Consider the following 26,809-nt stretch of genomic DNA (forward strand, 5'->3'; position numbering starts at 1 on the left):
GGTATTGGTGGACTATGCACTACAGCCGACATCTGGGGAAGGACACGGACCACAACATCAGTGTTTTAACACTGGGAGTTGAAATTGCTGCTGTATGTTGTCTAATACTCCCCTTTGTAATTGTCTGTCCTGATATGTTTTTATCTTTTGTTTCTTTTTTGCTGAGTGGATGGGCTATGTATCCTGTCATTGAATAAGAAGGAGTAAGCAGACCATATTTACAGCCTCTGATGTTTTGTCACCAGTTGTAGTAGCCTAATGACCTTGTACATTTCCCTTTGGGCCACTCATTATGTCATTTGGCATTTTAAAGAGTGCAGGATATTGCAAAATGAGATTAATTTAAAGCTTTAAAGATTCAGTTAATGGATAGATTTAAAAGCCTTAACGGATTCATTGATATTAAGACCAGTAGGCCATGGCTGCAGTTTGCTGTACTGGCTATCTTGTCTGATTTATCCTGGACCAGTTCAACAAGCCTTGGCTATAAATAGACTCCGTGAGTGTTCTTGGGCAGAACACTGTGGTAGTGTGCATGTGTATGTGTGTTTGTGTGTTTGTGTGTTTGTGTGTGTGTCTTTAAGAATTCAGCTGAAATTTGATCCCTATGGGGGGAGAGGGAGAGAGCTCATACACCAACACCCCATATCGTTACCGTAATCGAGCGTCGAGCTTCATGATCCGCACCTCTGCAATTATGCACGTTTCATGTCGGATGGGATTCTCGGTAAACACTGCAAAGGTGGCAGAGGCACGGAACAGCAGCCCTTCGGCATCTCCCCCAAGTTTATAGCGTGTGCGTGGAGCAGGAGGCGGGCTGTCTTGTTGATCAAAAATGACTCGATATGGCTGTGGCTTTGACTCAACATACACGGCTTTGCGAGCAACCCTGGAAACCATAACCACTTGATAGAGTGAGAGTGAGATCATCTTAATGAAAGTCATAAGGTAAGTACATTTGGGATCTTTTATTTTCTCTTGTCGGCTGGTACACAGAAACACCACCAGGCCAGTGTTATTTTCCCTCAACACATTATAGCAGCTGACCAGGCAATGCGGCGTGAATTGGCCTCGTGTGTGTGCAATTCTATACGGTCATTTTTGCTGTAAATAAAATGAGAATACCTCTATGACTCGGTTGATAGCGTGTGCTGTGGGCAATCGATTCTGGACAGCATCTGTAAAGTGCTGTCCGGTGATGCACATAACTAACAATTTTCTCGTGAGGCTATCAAACGTTATCGTTTCCCCCTTAAAAAAAAAAAAAGGTCCACCCGTCTTACGCAAGCGCATTTTAGCCGTACGTGCTAGTTGTTATAGGAACATACGAAGCTGACAAAACAATCTTCCAGGAAGTAACCAGTTTCATTCTTGTGCAGTGGAAATAGACATCACTTTCCACATTAATTAGACCGGGTCTGTCGTTGAGGCGGGCCCAAGCATGTCATTGTCTATCCAAATGGTTGAGACATTAATAAATCAGTGGGGCTCTGAATAACACTGCTCTTAAACCATGGAGTTACTTTGGGGTTAATTCTTGTAAACTCATTCTTTCCGCGTTGTTACACTCAAATTTATGTCTTATGAGTACAGTATGTTGTAGCAAAGGGAAAATGTGTTTTTCATAATAATTGACTTTTGATTGGAGGTTAGTTTCAGTCACTTTTTTAAAATTTTTTTATCACCACAAGGCTATTGTGAATGAGGGCAGTAAAAGCCAGCAAACAGGTTAACAGGTGTGTCAGGAAGTATATTAGCAGATTTCTTTCTTTTAGCTCCACATCTTGTTTTGCGATTTCTCTTGACACAACCACTGTCTCTTATTCAGCCTTCATTTCAACTCGATTCACAGTTCATTCTACAGGGTTATTAATAGATAAATCTTTGCAGAAGAAACACACTAAACTCCACAGATGTGCTTGTTAAAAAGCAGATGTTTATGAGACAGGCTATATACACTTGTAGTGTTGTTTGCCATGGTTTTTCAACTGTTTCCTTTCTGCAGCCTGGCCTTCAGTCAACTTCTGTAACCATTTGCCCTTGGCAGCAGTGTCCTATAAGGCACTTACCAGACGCAAACATGTATGTGTGTATCTGAAACAGATCCACGTGCTTTGTAAGCATGACAGAGAGTAGCATTAGCCAGATACCCAGATGTCTACCGAGTCAAAATCACCTTATGGTTTCTTGAAGTGTCCCTATAATAACAAAAAGTCTTTCTGCCTTGCAGCATGCTGTGTTTAAGTACTGGAGCACACTGCCCACTAATGCATTACAGGCAGGCAAAAGGAGAGGGCTCTGTGGAATTGGCCTTTCAGTTCCCTGGTGTCTTCTTATTGTTTACAGTGTTTCCATGAGGCACACTGTTAGTCCTCTAGCATTTCTTTGGCATAACGCAGGAACAAAGGCAGGTATGAAATCAAACCAAAGCCAGAGCTCCAGGGAGTGAGATGTTTGTTTTTTGTATGACTGTGCTGGAAGATACCCTGTTCTCTTACTTGGGAGATGTAAATACGTCTCCAAAGTTAACAGACTTGACCTCTTACCAAGGGCTGGAACAGTCAAATTTGCCAATATGCAGATAGCTTAATGCAACACTCATAAAACAGCTCAGTGGTGTGGACTCAGTGGTTGCAGTGGACCTCTGTCACTGACATACATTTACTGGCTACAAGCCAGCGTGTGAGAGTATGAGTAGAGCTGCTAATTTTGGAACTTTGTTGTCTTAACCTCCTAGGACCTGGCGTCCACATATGTGGACCTCACATTTTGGGTTCTCTAGACCACAATACTAACTTTTTTTCAACAAGGGCCTGGTGACCAAATATGAGGATATTATACTACCACTCAGTAATCGAAATTTAAAACTAATGTCCTCATATGTGGACATCATTTTTCTCAGGTCCCAATCAGCCTATATAGCAAAGAATAGAGCTCGGGTCTTAGGAGGTTATAGAAGACACACACTTTTGATCCAAATATAGACATGATAGTTTTTTTTTTTTTATTTAACAATGGCTTTAGAGCATAATGCATGTTTTTACTGCACATTATGTTAATTTAAGGCCTAGATATTGAAGTAAATCATGTATAAATAGGAAATGGATTTTGTTGCACCATCCTGTGCTGATCAGCATTTATACTATGCTCTCATTTTCCACCACTGGGGTGACGTCCTACAGCAAAGCCGTTATACCAGTAAAGTAACTGAAATATTTCCTGTAGTACAGCTGTTCAACATATTAATTTGATGTTGATTTCTACTTGTGTGATCATATTAAAAGTAACTTTTTTGTATATGTCTTGAAATCCCACCAGTAGGCATTTTGAAAATATTGTCAATATGTCTTAATATACAGTGCATTCAGGAGCTATTCAGACCCCTTAAATTCTTTCACATTTTGTTATGCTGCAGCCTCCTTTTAATATATATATATCAGTACCCCATAATGACAAAGTGGAAACATAATTTTAGAAATGTTTTGCAAATATATTAAAAAGAAAAATCACATTGACGAAAAGTATTCAGACCGTTTGCAATCACACTTGAAATTTAGCTCAGCTCTCTTCATCTTTGAGATGATCTACACCTTGATTGGAGTCCACCTGTGATAAATTCAATTGATAGGACATGATTTGGAAAGGCACACTCCTGTTTATATAAGAGAAAAAAACAATCCATGGGTCAAAGTTATTGCTCAGAGAGCTCAGAGACAGGATTGTGTTGAGGCATAGATTTAGGAATAGCTACAAAAGGAAAAAAAAAGAAAAAAGAAAAGGAAAACCCATCACTGCAGCACTCCACCAACATAGGCTGTATGGCAGAGTGGCCAGACAGAATCCTCTCCTCAGTGCAAAAAAGTAGTTAAAGGACTCCCAGACTTTGATAAACATGATTCTTTGGTCTGATGAAACCAACATCGAACTGTTTGGCCTCAATTATAAGCGTCATGCCTGGAGGAAATCATACATGACACTTAGTAGTGGTTGCCCTTCTGGAAGTTTCTCCTATCTCTACACAGGTTCTTTGGATCTCTTGGTCATCTTTCTTACCAAGGCCTTTCTTCCCTGATTGCTCAGTTTGGCCGAGTGGCCAGTTCTAGGAAGACTCATGGTTGTTCAATACTCATTTTATTTAAGAATTATGGAGACCAGCTCTTGGGAACCTTCTGTTTTTTTTTGTAGCATTCCCCAGATCTGTGTGTCAACACAGTCCTGTCTTTGAGCTCTGCAGGCAGTTCCTTCCTCCTCATGTCTTGATTTTTGCTATGATGTGCACTGTCAGCTGTGAGCCCTTAAATAGACAAGTGTGTGCCTTTCCAAATCATGTCCAATCAACTTAATTTAACACAGGTGGACTCCAATCAAGGTGTAAAGATGATCAAGAGAAATGGAGGCCCTTCAAAGTGCAATAGCAAAGGGTCTGAGTACTTATGTCACTGTGATATTTCAGTTTTTCCTTTTTAATGAAGTTGCAAAATTTTCAAAAATGATCTTTTTGCTTTCTCATTATGGGATATTGAGTGCAGATTGATGACGGATTTTTGAAATTATTTTAGCACAAGGCTGTAACATAACAAAATGTGAGAAAATTGAATGGGTCTGAAAACTTTTGGTCAAAAACAGTATGACACTTCATTTTGTCAAAATGATCCAGTTTTAACCTGTATTATTATTAAATATAACAGAAGGTCTCTTTAGTTTGTTTCTATAAAATTTCCATCTCTACATTGTGGAATTAATGCAATATAAATAATGGAGCAGCTTTAGTGATGCTCTCACAAATGAGTACTATTATATTTTTCATGCAGGCCCAACTGTAAGCTAATTCAGCTTTGATTTCGTGGAGAGCACAGCACTGTACAACATGTGCTGTACGCCTACATTTTTGTAAATGATGATGAACCCAAGTACAGAGAATTCAATCACAAAAGAATCTTGAAGCATGTTAATCAGCAGGGTAGACAGATATGGTGCAGAAGATCTTGGTTAAAACCACTATAAAAGATTGAAAATTATCAAAAGTTCAAGATGTCACTGAATAGGCCATGCAGTGTTAAAATCACCATGTCTCACATTAATCACCCTCTTTGTGTTCCACCAAATGTTTATCGCTCACAATGGTAGAGTGTGACATTATAACTCTGATTTTATTCATGGTTTGTTATTATTCGTTGACTATATTATCTTCATTGTGTTCAAGATACTCCTTGTAAGTAGCTCTGAAATGTCACTAAATTGCCACACGGTAATAGTGCATGTAGCCTCTATTAATGTGAAGATACACTCTGCCCTGTAATACACTAAGGGAAACTGGGTTTTGCATCAGAATGTAATTACAGTACACATACTGTGGCTCTTGTTTAAGTTGGAAAGTAGGACACTGTAAAATGGTTATTGTGTTGATTGGTCAAATGCACAGTGGGTTGAAAAGCACTTCAGTCAGCATAGGCATGTAAATGTACATCTTCATTTTTGTTGTAGAGCTTCCTAAGAAAGAAGGTGTCTGTGGGTTTAGAAGCTGTGTGAGCTGAAACCACAATGACTGGTTTCAGAATGCATGTCTTGATACTTTTGTCTTCTGTCTGTAACATAAACCAAGTAAGTAGCACATAAGCTTATCATTGTCAAAAAATCAAGTCAATACATTTCCATTCAGTTTGTAAGTATTTAGTAGAGGTTCTGAAGATGTAAAGAAGTTGATGGAGTAAAGTTGATGACTAGTTACTGTCAAAATATTATTGATAGTTAGTAGTTTACCACACTTTGCCTATCTACCTTTTCTTTTAAAGGCCAGTGGCAGCTCTCCTACTGGAGCTAAGTTAATAAAATTTAACTCACCCCACTGACAATTGTGATTTTCAGTTGCATTGTAGTTCTTGTCACCAAATACACCAACTGTGATTTAGCTGATCTGAAAAGAAAACATAATCACTAATACCTAATGATTTTTTGGTATGTTTTTAAGTATGACTAACTTTACAAGTCTTCTTTCTAACCTTTACCCAACGTCTGTCCCTCCTCCCACAGTGGGGTTGGATGGCCATGGACCCATTCAGCCAGCTTATCCTCACCATCTCTGTGACCAGTTTCCTCACCTTCCAGTGGCTCTTCCACAAAGTCAGCCCGTGGATGTCCATGCGCATCAGCCCTGGCTTCCTCAGCCTCAGTGACAAGCAGAAGGTGGAATGGAACTCAAGGTGACCTGAACTGAACTTCTGATCATGATGATCCTAAATATTGACATGCTATGTATGGCAGGGAGTGTAAGCTCAGCTCAGATGTTGGACAGAGGGGATTTGTTTCAGCTCGATCCAAAGATAAGCACTGACAGTCAACCCACATATTTCCTGTGACATAGTATCTGACTCACTAGTAGGATGCATTGTGTGTTTTGCTATGTTTGCTCTATGTGGCACTGCTTCAAGGTGCTGGCAACATGGTGGAAACTCAATGGAATGCTGTTTTGAGTGATTTTCTTTTTTATCTCTGATGTAGTAAAACCTTGCTTAGTCTTTACAAATTGTAAAGCATAAAAAACTGGACTGGAATACTTGATACAAAATGGTTTCCCCCTATATTTCTCTCTCTCTTTTATTTTTAACAACCCTCATGCCCAATGACATGCTGGTAAATATTTTATTCACCAACTTCATTGTTGACATCATTAGCTTAAATTCCATTCTTTAATTGTATAATGTAACAGTATTTCGTAGGTCCACCTTTATTTATTTTTTGTGAATATATTTTATTGGCATTTTGGGTGTCACATCACAATACATTACAAAAAACAAACAATGCCATTAAATGCTCCTATATAACCCTAACCCACCCAACACCTCCCTTTTGACCCTTTTTGCTCTTAATCTAAAGGAATTGTGCTTACAGTCTTGACAAACATGAGAAATAATACAAACAGAAAAGGACTAACAACAAAAATAGAAAGCAAGATATATTACAAAAAAGATAAATAAAGTAAAGAAAAAAAAGAAAAAAAAGAAAATGACAACAAAGTGTAGTGTGTGCATGTATGAGTCTTTGCGGTGCAAAACAGATTGCTGGGAGATCTTCGTTTTTATGCCCAAATGTAGGATTCAGCTGCTACATTGTGTTAGCTATCTCACCCATGTAATCAATCTGGGGGAGGAGAAGACAGACTCTTAACATAAGTGATCAGGGGTTGCCAATGACTGTAAAGTTTGTCTGTCGAGCCACGCATGGAGAATTGAATCTTTTTTAATTCCAAGAAAGACATTGTGTCTCGCAGCCATGAGGTTGGAGATGGAGGCAATGGTTTCTTCCATAATAAAAGTATTGTACGATGGGCTATTAAAGAGGCAAATGAGACTAAATTTGCTTGCCTTGCTGATATAGAAGGTTGCAGAAGGTCATCAATTACAGAAGAGAGAGGGGCATCTGGAAATGAGGGTGTTTTTGATTTGAGTAACTGCTGAACCTGGAAGTACCTGAAAAGGACAGATTGAAGGTAGTATATAGCTGAGCAAAGCTGGAGAATGTGCCTTCAGTATAGAAATAACCAATTGTGCTAAGGCCTTGTCTGGCCCAGACAGAGAATCAGGCATCAATCTTAGCCGGTTTAAAGAGCTCATTATTACATACTGGGGTGTTAAGCGGGAGCGTGTTCCAGCCAAAGTGTTGCTTGATTTGTTGCCAGATTCTTAAAGTAGATATGACTATTGGGTTATTTGTGTACCGTTTGGGTTTAAGTCTGTGGGCATGGCATATCAGAATCTTTTAAGGAGGAGGAGTTACATGAATGTGATTCTAGTTGGCACCATTGAATTTCAGGATAGAAAGCTCAGTGTAAAATATTTTGCATGTTGGCAGCCCGGTTGTGTAAATAGTAAATTGTGCATGTCATAATTTTTCAAGGACGGCACTGAGCCTTCTGTTATTGATAGTAAGGCTCTTCCTACTGTATATCTCCTTACCACTGCAGCACCTGTGTTTCGGCCTATGTTCAGTAGTCTATTGATGCTTGTGTGCCCTCTCCTCTCATGTAAGTAGCTGGGCGAGGATCCAACTGGGCGAGGGTGTACCCCACCCTCGCCCAGTTGGCATCCAGCCCCCCCCTGCAACCATATAAGGATAAGCAGTATGGCTAATGGATGGATGGAAGGTGCAATCGTTGTTGTAGTGATCACAGGTAAACTTACTTGTTGCAGTGATCACAGGTGTCCTCAATTTGGTTGCATTGAGGTTGTGATTTGGGGTCTGTCTTTTAAATGTGGTCTATGTTACCTGTTTGTTTTTAATTATACGCAAGGTCAAATACCCTTCACCTCTACTAAAAAAAATAATACAAATATTGTAAAATTTTGCAGTTTTGGATCATTTAACATTTTAGTGATATTGCACTCGGGTGTACATTTTGTTGTATACTGTACATGGGCTCATATAGGAAGTTGTAGGATATAACACATACACAGATTTCTAGATTCCTCTTGGGCCAGCTACTATAGTTGTGTGAACATTTTGGGATTTTGGTTTCATTTTTGTCCATTTTAATTTCAAGCTCATCTGAGGATCTAACTCAACCAACATGTACATACTGATGAATTTGATCAAACAACAGCCAAATGTCATCTGTTGTCACGTTGCTGTTTTATCTGCTAACTTGTTTTGGGAACATTGCAGATGCTGGTAGAACAACTAGATTGGAATGAAAAGATGGAGTGCATTTGTTTGTAGAGCGAGACAGACAGGCTGCTGTTATCATAAAGCACTATGAGAACAGTGAATGCTTTACTATAGATTGAGGGACAGTGGATGTCCAGGATGGTAGACCAGCCTGGTCCAGCCTGAATGAATCAATCATTTTCATTCTTCTTGCATACTCAGCTTATTACTCATGAGAGCACTTGTGAAATTCATATAGTCACATGTTTTATTATGAGCAATAAAAATTAATGATTAATAGAGATGGATGTACAGTAGACTATGGGGATAAAAACATCTTACAATCAGGCTGTCACTCTGTCTTACTGACTGATTGATGAGAATTGTTGGACTGTCTCACTGCTTGAATGATTGACTGTGACTGTGCTGCTCTGCCTGACCCTTCAGCAGTGTTTAATCTCTTAGTCTAATTGGTCTGAATCTGTGTGCCAACCTGACAGGGAATCAGTTGATCCACAGTGAGTACTAAAATTCTGCGCTTTACCACAAAACAGGTCTAAGGCACTTTTCATGAATGAAGATAAATATACACTATTCCTCTGATGTGTCAAGACAGGAGAATAACATCACAGCTGTGTGTGTTATGGTTTTCATTTCAGGACGGTGTCAACGTTTCACGCACTGTTGGTGGGAATCTTCTGTCTCCACATCTTGTTCTTTGATGATGCCGTCAATGAAGACCCTGTCTGGTGAGAGTTGTGAATCCCCTGTTGTTAACCTTTATTTTCCATACTTAGCAACTGTGCACATGGCAGGTATGTCAGTCTTGCTGAAGCAGTGTATATAGAGTCTGGAGGTTGGTGTCTCTTTTTTACTCTTTCCAAAAACACAACAGCAGAAGTGTGAGGAATGGATTACACATTGAGTTTGCCTGCTTTAAGGTAAGCTATAAACATTAGCATGCCCAGCTAATTAGCTGACTACCCACTGTAACATAGCATTACTTCGAAGGCCAAGCGGTAACGTACAGCATAAAACATTATTACTATATGTTGTTTACGGGTTATATTAGAAAAAACAGGTTTAAGAATGACCCGTTACTTGTGTGAGAGCCAATTAGCAGCTGTGTCCTGTTCTTTATTGGAATTGGGGAACTTAACACCCCCAACACCTTCAGCCAAGCCTGTAAGGATAGCTAGGTCTGTCTTCACTCTCAAAATGTGTTCCCTTGTTTGGGATATGTTTACCATTTTAATTCCATTTTTATTTAGAATAACACTAAAGCTGATAAGCTATCCTTCCAACAATGCTGCTCTTTATTTACATATACATGGATCATCAACTTTTGAGGAACATGTAGCTTTAGCAATAGTCTCTAGTCATTATAATAAGAATGCAATCATCACATGGATATTTTTACATCGTTCTGGTTTTAAAATAAGCTAACTAGAAGCATTGTAAAGTCAGCCAACTCAAGGAGTTAGTTCTACCTTGCTAGCTAACTAGAGCTGACAAAATTTGCTAACCACAGTTGTCATTTCAGCTGCGACAAATTGATTAGAAATGAAAAACCTGCCTTTGTTTAATTGTGTTGAAATCAAATACCCATTGTTTCTAAAAGCAAGAGCTTTGAGTGTTAAGTCTTCCACCATTATCAATGTAAACTGTTCATGTGTCATGCTAGAGTGGAAATTAGTTTTATTTTCAATTGATTATGTGATGATCCCCATAAATTTTTCAGGTGCTGACTTTTATACTGCCACTAGGAATCCCCAGAGTCAGAAATTTTCAACACCAACACATAATGACTTTAAAGGAGTTATTTCTAAGTTTTGCTATTGCTAAATAGATAGTTTTAGCTGTTTATTTACCAGTGCAGAAGAAACACTGCAAGCTCAGCATCAAACTTCATTCCTTCACTTGCCAAGAGCTGTCCCCAGTGGTGGAAAGTAATTCCAATGTTGACTATTTCTATCATTTCTTTTCTTCATGCGGCTAACATGCTAACCCCAGCCCATTTCGTCACTTTCCAATAGCAACTCACTGTAACCTCCAATCTGCCCTGAAGATGTAGCGCTGCTCAGAGTGTGTATTATAACCTCTTGTCTTTTAAACACAATGGCTGAAGTTCTTGTCAAGCGACAATCTCCACCACCCGCTCCTGAGAGAAAACTTACAAATAGCCTCTTTTAAAATTTAATCACACATACTCAATCAAACCAAATGTGTATTTTTAATAGGGGAGATCCTACACTGGTGAAGACTAATGTTGCCATCACAACAGGCTACCTCATATCTGGTAAGGGAAACATCCTGTTTACCCAGGTAATATCTGTAAAAGTGGGACCCAGAGAGCATGCATGTAATTTGTTATATGTTAATAAGATGCAATAAACTTGATGCTTAGATGACTCCCTTGAGTTTGGGCCCAGCTGTGTGTCTGTTCCTGGTCAGAAATAAAAACCAGACACATATACAATTTTTGGATAAAGTATTAAAAGTTTAGAGTATATTTTTTTATTACTTTGTATGTTCTTTAAATGTTTTGAATGTACCAATGACATGTTTTCTGTCTCTCCCCTGTACTTTTGTTTTCCAGATCTGCTGCTAATATTTTACTATTGGAAGGCGATAGGCGACAAGTTTTTTGTAGTTCACCATCTGGCAGCATTGTATGCTTACTACTATGTACTGGTGAGTGCCCTATTGTCCAATAGCAGAACGTGCAGGCAAGATGGGAAGGAGACAACCAAGGGTGAACAGCTGTGTCTTGTCAAACTGTCTGTTTAGCCATTATTCAATAAGTGTCCATGGCTATCCCCATATAGCCCTGCAGCTCATGTAGGTTAGTTAAACATGCACAAGGCAAGGTCAGCATAGTCGGTATCTGTGCAAAGGATGTACCCAAAACTGTACAAACACATCAGAGAGGGAAACCTCATGGATGGTTAAAATCATCCTCAGTCAGTGTGCCTGCCCTTACGCTATTAAGATGTGTGAGTATTAAGATGTTCTTGCCTCTTCTGTGGTTGTATTTTTTAGATGGCTGGATAACTGACTGATAACCGTAGATTTCAAGTTAGTTTGACATTTCACTCAGGTTTAGCACTTTTTTGAGCTGCGTTGTGAAAGCACTCTTACCAAAGAACATGATGGTTGACCCTCATCATACACCAAATCAGCTATTTGGTGTCAAGACTGTATTAGTATCATTTTGTAACATTTAGCCTGATAATAATTTCAAAATTAGTTTGAAGTACTAATTAGTAACTCATTGGTTATTCCTCCACTGCTAGTATGCAGTTGGCGCTTATCTAGACATGGGGACTGTTCAGTGTACTCAGCATTTATGGGCAGTGCTATTCACTCTTGGTTCAATCTGAAACCCTCTAGGTCGCCAGGATCTGTCGCATAATTATCATAGAGATGAATGACTATGGTATTTTTTGCATGGAATGCTCAATAATGATACTGGCTGATGACCCTCCCCCTTCACCTTGCCCTTACAATATCTGTGCTTTCTGTTTGTTTTACTGACCCCTTTTGATGTTTTGTGAATGTGACATAAGCTGAGCTGTTCTGAGCTTAGCACAGCCGAATGCTGAACTGTAACCACTGTGTGCATGCTGGCAGTTCTGAAGCGTTCTATAAAGACAGGGTTCCTTTCTTGTTACTGTGCATGCCAACAAACAGTATTTAACACTCCTAATTACTTACCTGCCTATCTACAGAACCTTCAGCCTGTCTGTCTTTGTGCCAGAGCCTAGTGCTGCCTCCTCTTTCTCCTCCTTACACTCCTCCTGAGACTCCCTGATGAGGGAAAACTGTCAAAGCCACTCAGATAATGTCATCCAGATGACCTCAGATGATAAAGTGCATCACCAATTAGCCAAGGCTTTTTATAATACCATGTTGAATGTACTCTGTTAGGTGTATCTGATGAAATCACTGTTGTTAATGATCTTAAAAGACAGTCTTTTCCCTTATACCCACTTTATTTGAGTTAAATAAACTTACAGGTCATTCCTGTTTGTTCCCCTACAATAAATGTTCCATATTTTCTATATAAAAAAATGCAAGAGGACTTACACTGCGCATTGCTCTGCTTCTGAGTCACCATCCTTCAACTGTTCTTGGATAAAAAAAATGCTTTACATTGCTTTGTACTATAGATTTGGTTTTATGTTGTAATTGGCAACTCATAAAATCTTGGTATAAAGCTGTAAAGCACTACAGATGTTTGGTTTCAACCATGTGTTTAGTGTAAATGCTGCAGTCCAGATTTACATCTTACCCCTTTCAACGCTCCAGTCAGTGGCTGGATTTACAGATTTCTTCTTTAATGTGACACACATCATATTTGCATCGGTCTATATCTGCATTGTTACTGAGGATTATAACTTTCACACATTTCTGTGTCTAAACATTAATAATGAGATTAAATAGTGTCACATTGTCATAACAAAATTATAATTTACTTCTGACTATAAATCTAGCCTTTCATTTGGAGAAACAGAGCAATCACCTGTATCTAAAACAATTAGGTAATTGAAATGAAGTAGGCCATACTGTTACTGGACAATCATGACGGTTTCCTCAGACTAGATCTCAAATTCATGTGGGATAACAGAATGAATGCTCTGCATTATTCAACTGTGATAGAAAAAAAACGAATCACGAGTCACATTACTGTAGGCGTTATTACGGTACATTTGCAGTAGAAACCATAATAAAATTGGCTAATCCTTGATGTCATTTTCATTTTCTTTAGTTTTGTACCCAGTCAACTTGTCATTTGTTGTCTTAGTCTTATTGATTAATGTGTTAAGTGTTTTTATGTGGAAGTGTACATGTTAAATTCACAAAAAAGTAAATTCAATATTAAACCCTGAGACATACAACAAAATTAAGGCCTACTTAAATTTACTTTAAGTTGGGAAACTTCTATTTAAAAAAAAAAAATACAAATCGGCTTAATTACATGAGCTTGTTGGTATGTTTTAATTGTTGATTAGTCAGACATTTTACATTTTTTTAAATGGAGCATAATCTGTTTTTGTGTCCATTTTAACAGTCAAATATAGCTTAATCAAAAAAATGGAAACATGCTGTGTAAATATTAGATGCATGCTTTCTTCTGAGTGTCGTAAGTGTTGCTTCTTATTTGCTTCCAATTGTGGTGGCATCTTTTTTTTTTTTTCTTCTTCTAATGTACCTGTCTGTCTGTCTCTGTGTCCTCCGCTGACTTTAACATAAACAGACCCTCTTTAAACCCTACATGCAAAAACTACCAACAAAAAGTTGGGTTGTGTCATCCCCATTCATGCAAAAACTACCAAAAAGGTTGTGTATCATTTAGAAACCCAGCGCAGGTCTTGATCTAGATGGGGACTTCTTTATTCCTGTCTTGTCTGCTGTTATTGCTGTTGTGTTGCACTGAGCAGATATGATGCCCAGTCACAGTATGGACTTACCAGTTCCTAGAGGTACTAGCATGCTCATGCTAGGTGGAAAGATCACATCATATGGTAGAAAAACTGCAATGCAGATGTACCCTGTTTGTATCATATAGTAAGTATGTTTCAATGAACAGCTTTTGTTTCAGCCCTGACGGTAAGTCTTCTTTTACATGCTCTATATAAATCGGGCCACAAGCCAAGTAACCTTGAATTCTATGTTGTGTAGGTGTCAAATTTAATACATGATTTTTTTTATCCTAATTTTGAGTTTGACTTGTTTATATGGTCCGGAGTTAGACACAAAATTCAGTTTAGAACACCTGAGTAAAACTATCTTATTGTAATTCAAATTAAGATACAAATAACAGCACTCACTATTACACTTTTTCAGTCAGAACATTTAATTCAAATTTATTTGGCTAATGGCACAATTTTAACAGCATCATTCAGTGTTAAATGTTTATATAGAAAGGTAGGCCAGGTTAACAGTGTTTAAGATCAGGTCTCCTGAAAGCATCTTCGTTTTAAAATCATCTTTCATTTCATCATTATATTTAGTAGCAGCTGAAAATTGTGCATTTCTATTAAGGGGAATGGAAATAAAGTAATTATGTTATTTTATATTTGTATCACTTATAGTAGGGCTTCATAACAGCTTTTTTCCAGGTCAGAAACTACATTTTAGAATCAGGTATCATTGCCAGTATTGTTAGTTTCATTAGGAATTGTCTCAAGCACTCATAATTCATTTATTTCATACCTGACAAGAGATGATGTAGAATTCAGGCCCTGATCTTCTAAACAGCAATATGTTTGGCAGTTAAAACATATTACTTTTTACTCTGCATGGCTTTTGATTGCTCCTTGAAATAGTGGCTGGCTGAATATATGTGTGTATGGTTGTATGATATATGTATCAAAGCCTGTGTTGTGTTGATATGTGCTCAATACCTTTTAATGTTGAGATGTTATTCAGATGAATTATCATGTTGTATGGTCCTAACAGTATGTTTTTCTGCTCTCAGGATGAAAAGCCTAGCAATAGTTAGCATATTTGCTGTGATGATGCATTGGGGATTATTACTTCAATAAAATGCAAAAAAGCCTATTTTTATGTGCATGTTGAATCTTGTACTGTCGCTTTTGAAGGATAGAAGATGATGAACAGCTTGTTGCTAATTCTCTTTGATATTGAGACACTTTATATGTTGGTTGGTCAGTCCATTTATCCATTGCTTTTACCTATAGTTACTGTCCAGATTTATATTATTTTGTACTTCATGAGTTCTTTGTACCCAACTCATAGTGTAGGATGAGTTTCAGCTCACAATAAATGAAGAGAATGAATCATTAGGAAAGGAAATTAGGGACGATAGTCTAATTTTGGCCTGCAAAACTTGAAGGAATAATTATATGCCCTGCTGGAGAACTGTCTTTTGTTAGATCTGCCAAATGGCTCTAAATTTGGAGGGGGTTTCATCTAATTTTAGACCTGTGTTCTCCATGCTGTAAAAGTATTAATTTAATTTTTTGAACTGCGTGATAAAATGTGAAATATCATATGGTTATGTCCCAAAAAGTCTTTATTGAATTTAAGACATACCTTAGTTTTGGGGATTTACCAAGATCTTTGCTGTATGTAACTGCTGCTGTTGTTTTATGATATTGATAAGAAATGCTGTTTGTGTTACCCTGAGGAGCAGATGGTGCATCACCTTTATGCATGCTGATCCAAATGACTCAGTGTCTTCTTTTTGTCCCTTTCATTTTTTGTTGTCTTCCTGTTCTTGCCTTGTTCTTCCAGGGCGAAGGAATGTTGCCTTATTTTGCTAACTTCCGTCTGCTCGCTGAGTTTTCTACACCATGTGTGAACCAGCGGTACGTACCAGCTTACTAATGATCTGGGCTGTGGGTCTCTAAAATCATGGTTGGAGCTCTACAACATTTCTGCAGATTATTTGTCTGAGGTTGTGTTAATTGTTGGGAATTTTAATCATATTTAGGAAATCCACTGCTGGTTGCATGTTCTTTGTTTTAATCTGGTTCTTTGAGTCCTTTTTAAACCACTTATCTGGTCATGCCTAACATAGTCATGTAACTGTTTTTATATTTACTGTATGTTTCAACATTTTCATATTCACATCTTCATCCTGCTAGACACAATTTTCTCAACTATGTGTTGTGTTTCAGCTGGTTCTTTGAGGTACTAGGTTATCCCAAGTCCTCCAGGCCCAACATGGCAAATGGCGTTGCCATGGCAGTAGTCTTTTTCATGGTGCGCATCGCTGTCATGCCAGTCTACTACAGTCGTATGTATGCAGTCTATGGCACTGAGGCCTTCTACCTTGTACCCTGGGGTGGCCGTGTGGCTTGGATCTGCTCCAGTATCTGCTTGGACATCATGAACATTATGTGGATGCATAAGATTGCCCGCGGCTGCTACAAGGTGTTGCGTTCGGCACACCGGAACAAAGCTGGCACACCTCAGGAGAATGGGAAGACGGATTAAGGGAACCAGGGTGTCAGTGGTGTGGAAATGCCACAATAGTGACAAAATGACATCACTGTCAGTGCATTGGTGAGCAGCAGTTTGGACCCTTACATGTCAAGCTGCTTCAGGAGTAACACACCTGGGACTAGTGACATTACAGGGCTGTATGTAATGAGGGAAACAGATTTTTTTGGCAAGGGGGCACAGTCACTGAGATGTACTGATGGACCATTTAACTGGCCATCCTTAAGCCATGAAATGATGTCTTAGCAATACTCTGTGTGCATGGTCAATTATTTTTCTCTTGAACAATTTACCACTACACAAAAGAGGTTGTCATGGGACAGTGGACTGTTATCCCAACCACAACACAAATTGTCAAAAAGTTTACCGTTCTTTACAAACTTATTGCTCAACAAAAGACTTGAAAATTTAAGTTCATGTTGATGACAAAGCAAAGATTTGAGGGATCCACGAAAACATTTAGTGATTCCACAATAATGGTTAGTGCCATAAAATCATGTCAAATGCCTGTTGAGGGAGAGAGGTCAAGCTTCTTTTTTTTCCTCCTTGAGATAAATTTGCAGGGAATTGATTGAGTCACAATCAGATCTTCTAAAGTGTAATCACAGAGAATAAAAAGTATGAATGAATCGATTCATCATTCATCCACTGTCATTCAGCGAAGAGTTTCATTTAGAAAGCCAGTCTTTAAGAAATATATTGGAATATCTGAATCTTGGTAGCGTTTACATTTGAATGATTCATTTAAATAATGTAGGGTTGAACAGGCATTGGTATGCTGTATGTAAAGCGCATTCATAAAGTGTTCAGACCCCTTCATTTTTTTCACATTTTGTTATGTTACAGCCTTATGCTAAAATTGTTTGAATTCATTTTTTCCCTCATCAATTTATACTCATAATGGCAAGGCAAAAACAGATTTTTATTTTTAAATTTTTTGGGGGAAATTTGTTAAAAAGGCAAAGCTGTAATATCACCTTGATTTAAGTATTCAGACCCTTTACTCAATACTTAGTTGAAGCACCCTTGATGTCTTCAAGTTTTCATTAAGGCCATCTCTGTACTTTGCTGCATTCAGCTTTCCCTCAACCCTGACCACTCTCCCTGCTGCTGAAGAACCCATCCCCACAGCATGATGCTGCCATCACCATGCTTCACCATTGGGAAGGTAATGTGCAGGTGATGAGTGGTTTCCTCCAGACATGACGCTTAGAATTGACGCCAAACAGTTAAATCTTGGTTTCATCAGACCAGAGAATCTTGTTTCTCACCATCTAAGAGTCTTTTACGAGCATTTTTGCAAACTCCAAGCAGCTTTCATGTGTATTTCACTGAGGTGAGGCTTCAGTCTGGCTGGTCTGCCATAAAACACAGATCAGCTGAGTGTTGCAGTGATGGTTGTCCTAGACCTTTTAACTTTTCCTAGATCTGTGCCTTGACACAATCCTGTCTCTAAGCTCTGCAGGCAGTTCTTTTCATCTCATGGCTGGTTTTTGCTCTAATATGCAAAAGCTGTGAGACCTTATACAGACGGGTGTGTGCTTTTCCAAATCAATCAATTGAATTTACCACAGGTGGACTCCAATCAAGGTGTAGAAGCATCGCAAAGATGATCAAGAGAAATGGGAGGCATCTGAGCTAAACTGTGTCATAGAAAGGGGTCTGAACTCTTTTGTCAATGTGAAGTTTTTCCTTTTTAAAACATTTGCAAAACTTTCTCAAATTCTCTTTTCACCTTGTCATTATGGGGTATTGAGTGTAGATTGATTAGGGGAAAAAATAATTTAAACAATTTTAGTGAAAAAAGTGAAGGGGTCTGGATACTGGATAATATGAATGCACTGTAGAATGTTTCTTTGGTTTTGCAGGGATCGAGGCAAATGGGTTTTTAAAAACACAAACAGTTAAACAGGACACTGATGTACAGGATACGTCAGTACAGAGGTGCTAAAAGGGAAACTGAATGTCAATACTGTGTTTTTACTCTGACATTAAGCAATGCAAGAACAGTTAACACTGTTAACATTTGATTTGTAAATCCACAATTTAATGTGTATACAACCAGATATTTCCAAGAATGCAAATAAAATGTTTCACCTTACATAAACAAAAATATTTTGTTGACACTTTGACATGGGAGTCAGCATCATATTTATTTCACATTGTGCATTGCATGTTAAGGAGTGAAACTGACCTGGAGTGCTTATACAGAATCAGTGTCATTGACAAAGTTAAACACAGATTACAGAATGACTTCTTTCAAATGTTCCATTCATAATAAGAGGTTTGATGGGAGATGTTAGCAGGATTCTGACACTCTTATTCTTTTTCCATCATCAGGTGTTGATCTGAGGTTTATGTAATATTCACACTATTTATGATATCTTTTTAGGCACAAACTGTTAATTTTACCCTGGGCAACATTTGCCAACAAGCTGCATGCTGCTATAGTGTGTTTTCCGTGAAGGAGGAGTTGAGGAGTTTAACCAGGAAATTCTATTTAGTACATGATTTCAGTATATTCATTTCAAATATGAATGAGTTTGTTGCAGCAGATTTTAGTTTTGTGTAAAGTCTAAGACAATAATCAGTGTTTCGGATTGGTAAAGTTCATGTCAAAAATATTTTGTGATTCTTTAAGAGCATTGTAATAAGAATAGCTTTCTGTTATATATGATTTCCAGTTAGCTGTTAATCATGATGTGCACTTCCATATTTATCATCAGATGGATACAAGGACAGTGTTTTGTTTTCGGTAGGTATGAATATATGGAAAAGCTGTGAAAATTCACGTTTTAATTGTTTTCTCAAGCATCATTCTACTGACCATCATACAGCTCTGAAGACAGTTCAGCTCAAAGGTATATAAAGCAGATGTATCATTTGTTCAAATTAAAAGTTCAAATTAATGATTTCCAGAACATGTACTCGAATTTTCATTGTAAATGTATCTTTTTATGAGCTGTACATCAAAAGCTGTCAAATGTTTGTGAAGAGAAGGGATTGCTAGTTTTTAAAGTACGCCTTGCTATGTTCAGAATTTGATTTTGTTGCCTTTTTAAAACCAATTATGATTGCACAGTGAATATTATGATACACCAAACTCATCAAAACACTGTGATTTACTTGTGTTTTCCATGTCTGATGCTCGTCTAATGTGATTGTTTTGCCTTTGTAATTGATCGGTTTCAAATGTAAAACCAAGAGGCTTGTTATGGCTGGTTGTTTTAGTGCTTTTGGTTTTTGTTAGTTTTTAAAATTTCAAAAATTTATGTATATGTGCCAATGCTTCAGTCATTACTACTCCATGGTGAAAACTTATGGTGTCGTCATAGGATGATGTTTTTTTTTTTTTGTTGTTTTTTCTTTTCTTCCATGAGGATTTCAATACAATAGTGCCAACTTGCAACCATGATTCAATGGTTCAGATCAGTTCTGTTCACAATGCATGCTGTGGATAGTCACAATAGTAATGATGATTAGTTTTGCCTTGGTAAAACTTATGCCATCAGAGCAGTGTGTTTGGAACAGGGTGGACTGGATGACTCATTATGGGTGTAAGTCATCTACATTACAAGAAAATATCACTATCACACATCTTAGAAAGGATTTAGGGTGTAGTGTCTGATTGGAAATCATGTAAGGGTTTCAGGACAGCACAGACTACCATCTCTCTTAGAATCGGGTGGCTCTGTATGCAAGGTCATGCATGGTCAATATGGTCTTCTTCATGCACCCTCTATAACTGCATGTGGTATTGCATGGGGATTGCACTATAAACAAAATAGCATATACATTTGCGAGACAAGTTTTGTTCTTTGCTTTCTTTTTCTTAGTACATGTACATAATGTTTAATTAAGCGTTATTCTTGTACTGTGCCGCATAATGTAATCCACAGATGATGATGATGATGTGATGAGAACATCATAAAGCAGATATTTAGTATAATATCCAGCACAGAGGTAATCAGTAAGGGAATACTTGAATACTAATCAGCACAGTTCATAACCTGGGCAGCGCAAATAAACATTAATACTATTAGCATCCTGCATCATCTGCGTACTATTGTCTTTAATTTATTAATCCAAGAGAAGTAAATGTGAAACAAAGCAGATGTCATGGTAACAGCATGTTGCTGCTGTCAGCTAGTTAACCTGATGTTTGTTGTTGGTGTTCTGTTCTGTATGGAGGAGAGACATGAGTAGGTGGAGTGTTTAGTGACATTCTATGAATGTGTTGGAGATGATAAAATATTTGTCATTTACATTTTCATTTGTTCATTACAATAAATACAAATTAACTGATGTGATGTATATCAATCAGGAAAAACGTTTGCTGGCGCATTTGAGTACATAATGTGTTATGTGGATTTCACTGCGCTAAGTCATCCAAGTCACTACATCTGGGTGGGAAATGTTAACATAAGAGCCTAATTAGTCTTAAACACTATTACTTTAAGACATCATTGTCTTTTTTTTTTTGCTCAAGTGATTTGCTTTGAAGAAAGCAGGCTGTCGGAACATTTCACTGTTAATAAATATTCAGAGTGAACTTTGCTATGTCAATTTTATTACTGACTTTCTCCTGGCAGCTATTACAGTGCATAGTTGGGTGAATTTCTATAAGCCATATTTCAAGGAAACTTAAGACTACCAAAGCACTTCCAAGTCTTACAACACCATTGATATCTACCATTTTAAATGTATATGGTCACAACAATAATACCACCTTCTGTGGCTTACATTGAAGGATGTTGTCCTTGTAGTTTATTTTTCAAAAACTTTTCCTAGAAAATGTCCTGAAAACCAGTGGACCTAAAAGGCTTGGCATGAGATGTTCTTTACCATAATACGTAATGTCTTACATGGGCCACTAGAGGGCATTATTGTTCTGTACTTTTACTCTCTCTGACGTCACTTGAGAAATCTGTTGCCATTAGGGGGCTGTAGTTTAAAGGTGTTTTGGTTGCTAGTCATCATCAATGAAAAGGGTAAACTCAGTGATGTGTTTACCATAGTCGTAAATACACGTCCAAGTGCAGGTTTGCTTGACTTGCCATAGACCATACATGACTGTTGTTACCACACAGTAAATGTGTCACAATTTGTGTCTGTTCCTCAATTAAACCTCACAAATTGGACTAAATGGGACAAAAAGGGTGGATTGTGATTATAGGTATATTCTCTTAGGACATAAATACTTCAAGACATTGGACAGGTTTTACTAGCTGATTCATCTAAAGGCCTTTCCTGGCCCCCTGGTAACTTGACCCTAGGTGTTACACTGTAAGGCCTCTAGAGGACATTACCTTTGGTTTCTGTTTTTTTTTTTTTTTTTTTTTTTATTGGAGGTAGTTTCACAAGTCGATTACATATTAACAAAAGTAGATCCAACCTTTTTTTTTTCCATTTACTCTCCATGTATCCCTCCCAACATCCCACCCCTCTCAGGAGAGAACAGTTATCTTTAAACAAGTAGAAATTCCAAGCAATCAATTCATACAAGTATACGAATATACAAATAAGGAAACACAAAAAAAAACAAAGACAAAAAAAACCCAGAAAAAACTGAAAAAATTAATAAAAAGAAGATAAATTAATTAATTAATAAAATAAAAACCAAAACAAGAAAAATAAGTAGATAAGTAAATAAATAATTAATAATTAATAAGGGGGGGGGGGGAATCAAGAGCTAGCAGGCGGTCCAATAGAGTTTCTGGGGGGCGACTAGGGAACTTGGGATTCTGATTCTGAATAAAATGCCTAATTTGAAAGAATCGAAAAGAAAGACATAAAAGTCCCTTGATTGTAAAGGTCTTTAAATGTAGCTAGCCCTTTGTCCGACCAAGTCCGAAAAGTTGGATCAGTGCGGGATGGTAGGAAAAGATGATTATCTACAATAGGAGAGAGATCAGAGGCCTTCAGCAGGTTAAGGCTTTTCCTAATTTGAGTCCAGATTTTAACAGAGCTGGTTACCAAAGGGTTTGAAGAGAAATTGGAGACAGTCAGGGAAGTTGAGAACAAACCAGAGAATGGAGAGAGTGTTTAGAAGATTTAAGTTCCAAATCCACCCATGCAGGACAGATACTGTCTGCTGTGTCATTAATTAAATATAAAATTTTTTGAATATTACAGGACCAGTAATAGTATAAAAAATTGGGCAAGGCGAAGCCGCCAAGAGCTTTGGGAAGCTGTAATACTGATCTTCTAATACGTGTTTTTTTTTACCCCAAAGGAAAAAACGTATTAATTGATCAAGCGATCTAAAAAAGGACTTCTTAATAAAGATAGGAATATGTGTAAAAAGATATATAAATTTGGGTAAAACTACCATTTTGACCAGATTAATTCGGCCTACCAAAGATAATGGAAGACCCCCCCTTCTGTCAAAATCTCGTTTACATCTCTCCAAAAGAGGAGAAAAATTCTTAGAAAAAAGTTGACTAATTGGATTGGTGATGGTCACTCCCAAATATTTAAATCCATCTATGGCATATTTGAAAGGAAAAAAGGACTGAGGTATATTTTTAGCTGAGAGATTAATGGGAAGAAGTTCGCTTTTGTGGAGGTTAAGTTTATAGCCGGAATAGGACCCAAATTTGTCAAGGATGTTGAGAACCACAGGGAGAGAGGTGGCTGGGTTAGACACAAATAAGAGAAGGTCGTCGGCATATAACGACAGTTTATGAACAGTCCCAGCTCGCGTAATGCCCTGAAACTTACCCTCCTGACGCAACCAGATAGCCAGAGGTTCAATGGCCAGGGCAAATAAGAGGGGAGAGAGAGGACAGCCCTGTCTGGTTCCTCGATAAAGGGGAAATGGAGTGGACAGAAATCCATTTGTTTGGACTGAGGCAACTGGGTTAACATAAAGTAGCTTAATCCAAGCTATAAAATCTGAATTAAAACCAAATTTCTGCAGAACAAAAAAAAGAAAGCTCCACTCCACCCTGTCGAAGGCTTTTTCTGCATCTAATGAAATAATCACTTCTGGTGTGTTTGAGCTGGGAGAGTTAATAATATTTAAAAGTAAAAAAAAAAAAATACCTTTGGTTTCTACACCTTTTGATCACCTTGTTATCTTGCCAGACCACACATCTGTAACCCCAAGTCAACCCCCTCCCCTTCTTCAACTGTAAAACTGACCCTAACCCTAACCCTGAATTGAAGGTGTCGAAAATAAAAATAAACACTCAAAAGAAGACTTGAATCCAAGGATTTCAGTAACAGTTATTTGATAACTTAGCCTGTCTGGCTCATCTTAAGTGCAGGACCATTATCAAGGCAGATGTTTCCTGCCTGGCGGGACTGAAATGAAACAATCTCAGTCCTGCCAGGCAGGAAACATCTATGTCCTTCAATCAGAAGATGATGATTGAAGGACATTTTTGTCCTTCAATCATCATCTTACCGCCCCCCCCCCCCCCCCCCCACACACACACACAGAAACCTGATGACTTAGTATTCAAAGTATTGGTGGAATTTAAATTTTATGTTGCTTTATATTTCTACACTACATTCTACACTACATTTCAGCTACTTTTTACTCAACTGCATTTATTTTACAGCTATAGTTATTGGTTATTTTTTTCAAATTGAGACATGTAAGATATTGATTGCACAACATATATACATACCTGTATATACACATGTACATATTTGTTTAAAAACGGAATAAGTTGTTAAAGTTAAGCACACCTTTGACAATATTATAATTATTCTTTTATGTTAACAACTAAATAATGCGATTCAGATAATATATAGTAGCGTATATGGAAAATATAACTCTGAAAGGTTCTGAGTGAGTACTTTAACTTTTAATAATTTAAGTAGCTACGTTTTGTTACCAACTTAATTAGAAAGTGAGGGAAATGTGGGACTTGTACTGTGGTATTGCTACTTCTATTTAAATAAAGCTCCCTTTAAAGCATATATACTTCCTCCACCACTGATTGAAGTTTTTTCAACGTGGGTAAACCTAAAAAGGTGCTGCACTTTGCCAGAAGCTTGCCTTTCTGTTCAGGCTAAGAGGAAATAGAACTGCAGCAAAGTCAGAACATGCAGTTTGAGAGCACACACACACAGAGGGAGAGAGAGAGAGAGAGAGAAATAGAGAAATAGAAAGAGTGAGCTGCTAGCTATCTGCCATGCAGTCTGGTGCTCCTCTATATGTCGAAGCCTCCATGCGTGACGCCTCAGTCGGGGAATGTGTGTTAGTTACTGCCTGTGTTTACAGTCTTTGTGCTCTGAACAACATCACAGCATGGAAAAAGGGGGAAAGTTAGTGCGTTCACCTGGGTGTTGTGTTTACATCATTGCCGATCAGACTTGCAGCTGATAAATATCCTACCCGCGAATGTCGTTTGTATCTTTTCACAAGTAAGCGGGTGTTAGCGAGTTTTTTTGTCTGTCAAGTGTAAAAGGGGCCAGAGTGTGTAGTGCGAGTGGGAAACGTGTAGTAACTCTATTTACTACCATTATTTTAGTGTTTTATGGTTGCTAAACTTGTTAAATCTTTAATTAAAAATAATAGCAAGTCTTTTTTTAGGCTAACTGCAATACCACACCTTCTGAGACCGTCTGTTTGTCTACTTTGTGTGTTCGCAGTGAAAGCCATCAGTGGGCATAACACACAAATGACTGACTGAATATCTGTCGTTAATAAGATAATGACAATAATTTTAAACAAAATAAGATAGCCTACATCCAGTCTTGAATAAACATGTTACTGTACATCTGTAAGATCGCACAGAGAGTGAGAATCTCTTGTTGTGAAACAAGTTGTTAACATGCATTTAAGAAATGCATGTTTAGTGAAAATCTGACCAGTGTTTCTTGGTAACTGAGTTGGTGGAGATATGAATTCTACTAAGTGTTGTAGCTGGGTTCATATCAATGTTTAAAGTGCATTTGAATTTCAATGACCTTTAAGAAAAAAATTAGATCATCACTACAGCTGAGAGTAGGATATAGATAAGAAGTAGCCCCTGCCCCTGCTGCACTGCAGATTGCCTCTGGTCATCTAAGGATAAATACACTTATGTCAGCAGCTGGTTATTCTGAGAAACAAACATACGAACACCATAAAAGAATAAAGCTGTGTTTCACTTTGAATATGATATGGTGTATTATCACTTTTTGTCATCAGGGTTGGCAGTCATCCACAACTGACATAATACAATTGACAATGACCTAATAAAAATATTATTGATATTGTTTTTACACACACATTTGAACACAGAGAGAAAGGGAGAGGGAAAGAGCGAGAACAAGTACAAGATAAAAACCCTTAGGCTGGTAATGGTTCACTGTTACTAACTTCATCCGTCATTTCTACACAACCTTCAGAGAAAAATAATTCTACAGAAACAAATACACGTGTATGATAGTGAAGGGTATGTTATCCAGTGATGAAGGGCTCTAAGGCAATATTGAGCAACATTGCTCACCACAACAGATAAGATCATTCTATATTCACATTAAACTACTACTAGGAAGAAGTTACCTATTATGCTAATTCCAGAAAATGCCAGCTATACAGAGTTCAACTCAACAGTCTCAATCAAAATCAAAAAGGAAATAAAAAATACACTGTGGTCAATAAAAGTGAATTGCAGATTATGCAACCTAGTCAGAGAAGACCAAAGGTGCAGTAAGAAGTAAGCTGCAACTATATCTTATGTAAAGACAAAATGGGCTGATTCTAATTTTGCATTTAAATTGGCTCACAACCTACAACCTTAACCCAGTGGAGCATTTCGCTGAACTGAGCTGCAAGATTTCAATGAAATCTTCACAGATGACGGTCATCTCTGCATGGAGATAAGATAACACGCCCTTTGACAAATCCCAAGAAAGACAAAGGGAGTGGTTTTCATAGTTGCCGGTCTGCAGTAGGCCTATTTATTCAGACACCTCCAAGTGTTCCTCAGTCCTCTGTCAGCAAACATGGCCACAGACTATTCAAAGAATGCAGTGGAGAGGCCAGAGCCCTTTAAGGCAGAAGTCAAAGGTAGGTCAAGTTTTTGCTCTATTGACGGACCAACAGATACACTGACTTAAATTATATTGCTGAAGGTTTTGTGGTTTTCTGTTTCTTTTAAATAGGGAGCATTCCCACCTGGCTTCAAGGCATACTGCTACGCAATGGCCCTGGCATTTTTTCTGTGGGGGACACCAGCTACAACCACTGGTT

The 26,809-nt window shown here is 37.9% G+C and overlaps 1 protein-coding gene across 1 annotated transcript; it reads left to right on the forward strand.

Annotated features, from left to right (window-relative positions):
• The first annotated feature begins 600 nt into the window (after window positions 1-600).
• On the forward strand, window positions 601-21,171 carry LOC130160992 (TLC domain-containing protein 4-B-like). The gene is made up of 7 exons (XM_056363860.1): window positions 601-948; window positions 6,031-6,200; window positions 9,300-9,389; window positions 10,881-10,939; window positions 11,240-11,334; window positions 15,904-15,977; window positions 16,290-21,171. Exons 2-7 carry the CDS (start codon window positions 6,040-6,042, stop codon window positions 16,606-16,608), a joined length of 798 nt encoding a protein of 265 aa, XP_056219835.1. The 5' UTR covers window positions 601-948; window positions 6,031-6,039; the 3' UTR covers window positions 16,609-21,171.
• The last annotated feature ends 5,638 nt before the right edge of the window (window positions 21,172-26,809 follow it).

The sequence above is a fragment of the Seriola aureovittata genome, chromosome 20 (genome assembly GCF_021018895.1).
Source record: "Seriola aureovittata isolate HTS-2021-v1 ecotype China chromosome 20, ASM2101889v1, whole genome shotgun sequence".
Classification (NCBI taxonomy): domain Eukaryota; kingdom Metazoa; phylum Chordata; class Actinopteri; order Carangiformes; family Carangidae; genus Seriola; species Seriola aureovittata.

Excerpts from the sequence above, each read along its gene's own strand:
- LOC130160992 (XM_056363860.1), top strand. The coding sequence starts at position 6,040 with ATGGCCATGGACCCATTCAGCCAGCTTATCCTCACCATCTCTGTGACC. Across the intron at positions 6,201-9,299 it reads AAGGTGGAATGGAACTCAAG|GACGGTGTCAACGTTTCACG; the intron begins GTGACCTGAACT and ends TTTTCATTTCAG. Across the intron at positions 10,940-11,239 it reads AACAGGCTACCTCATATCTG|ATCTGCTGCTAATATTTTAC; the intron begins GTAAGGGAAACA and ends TTTGTTTTCCAG.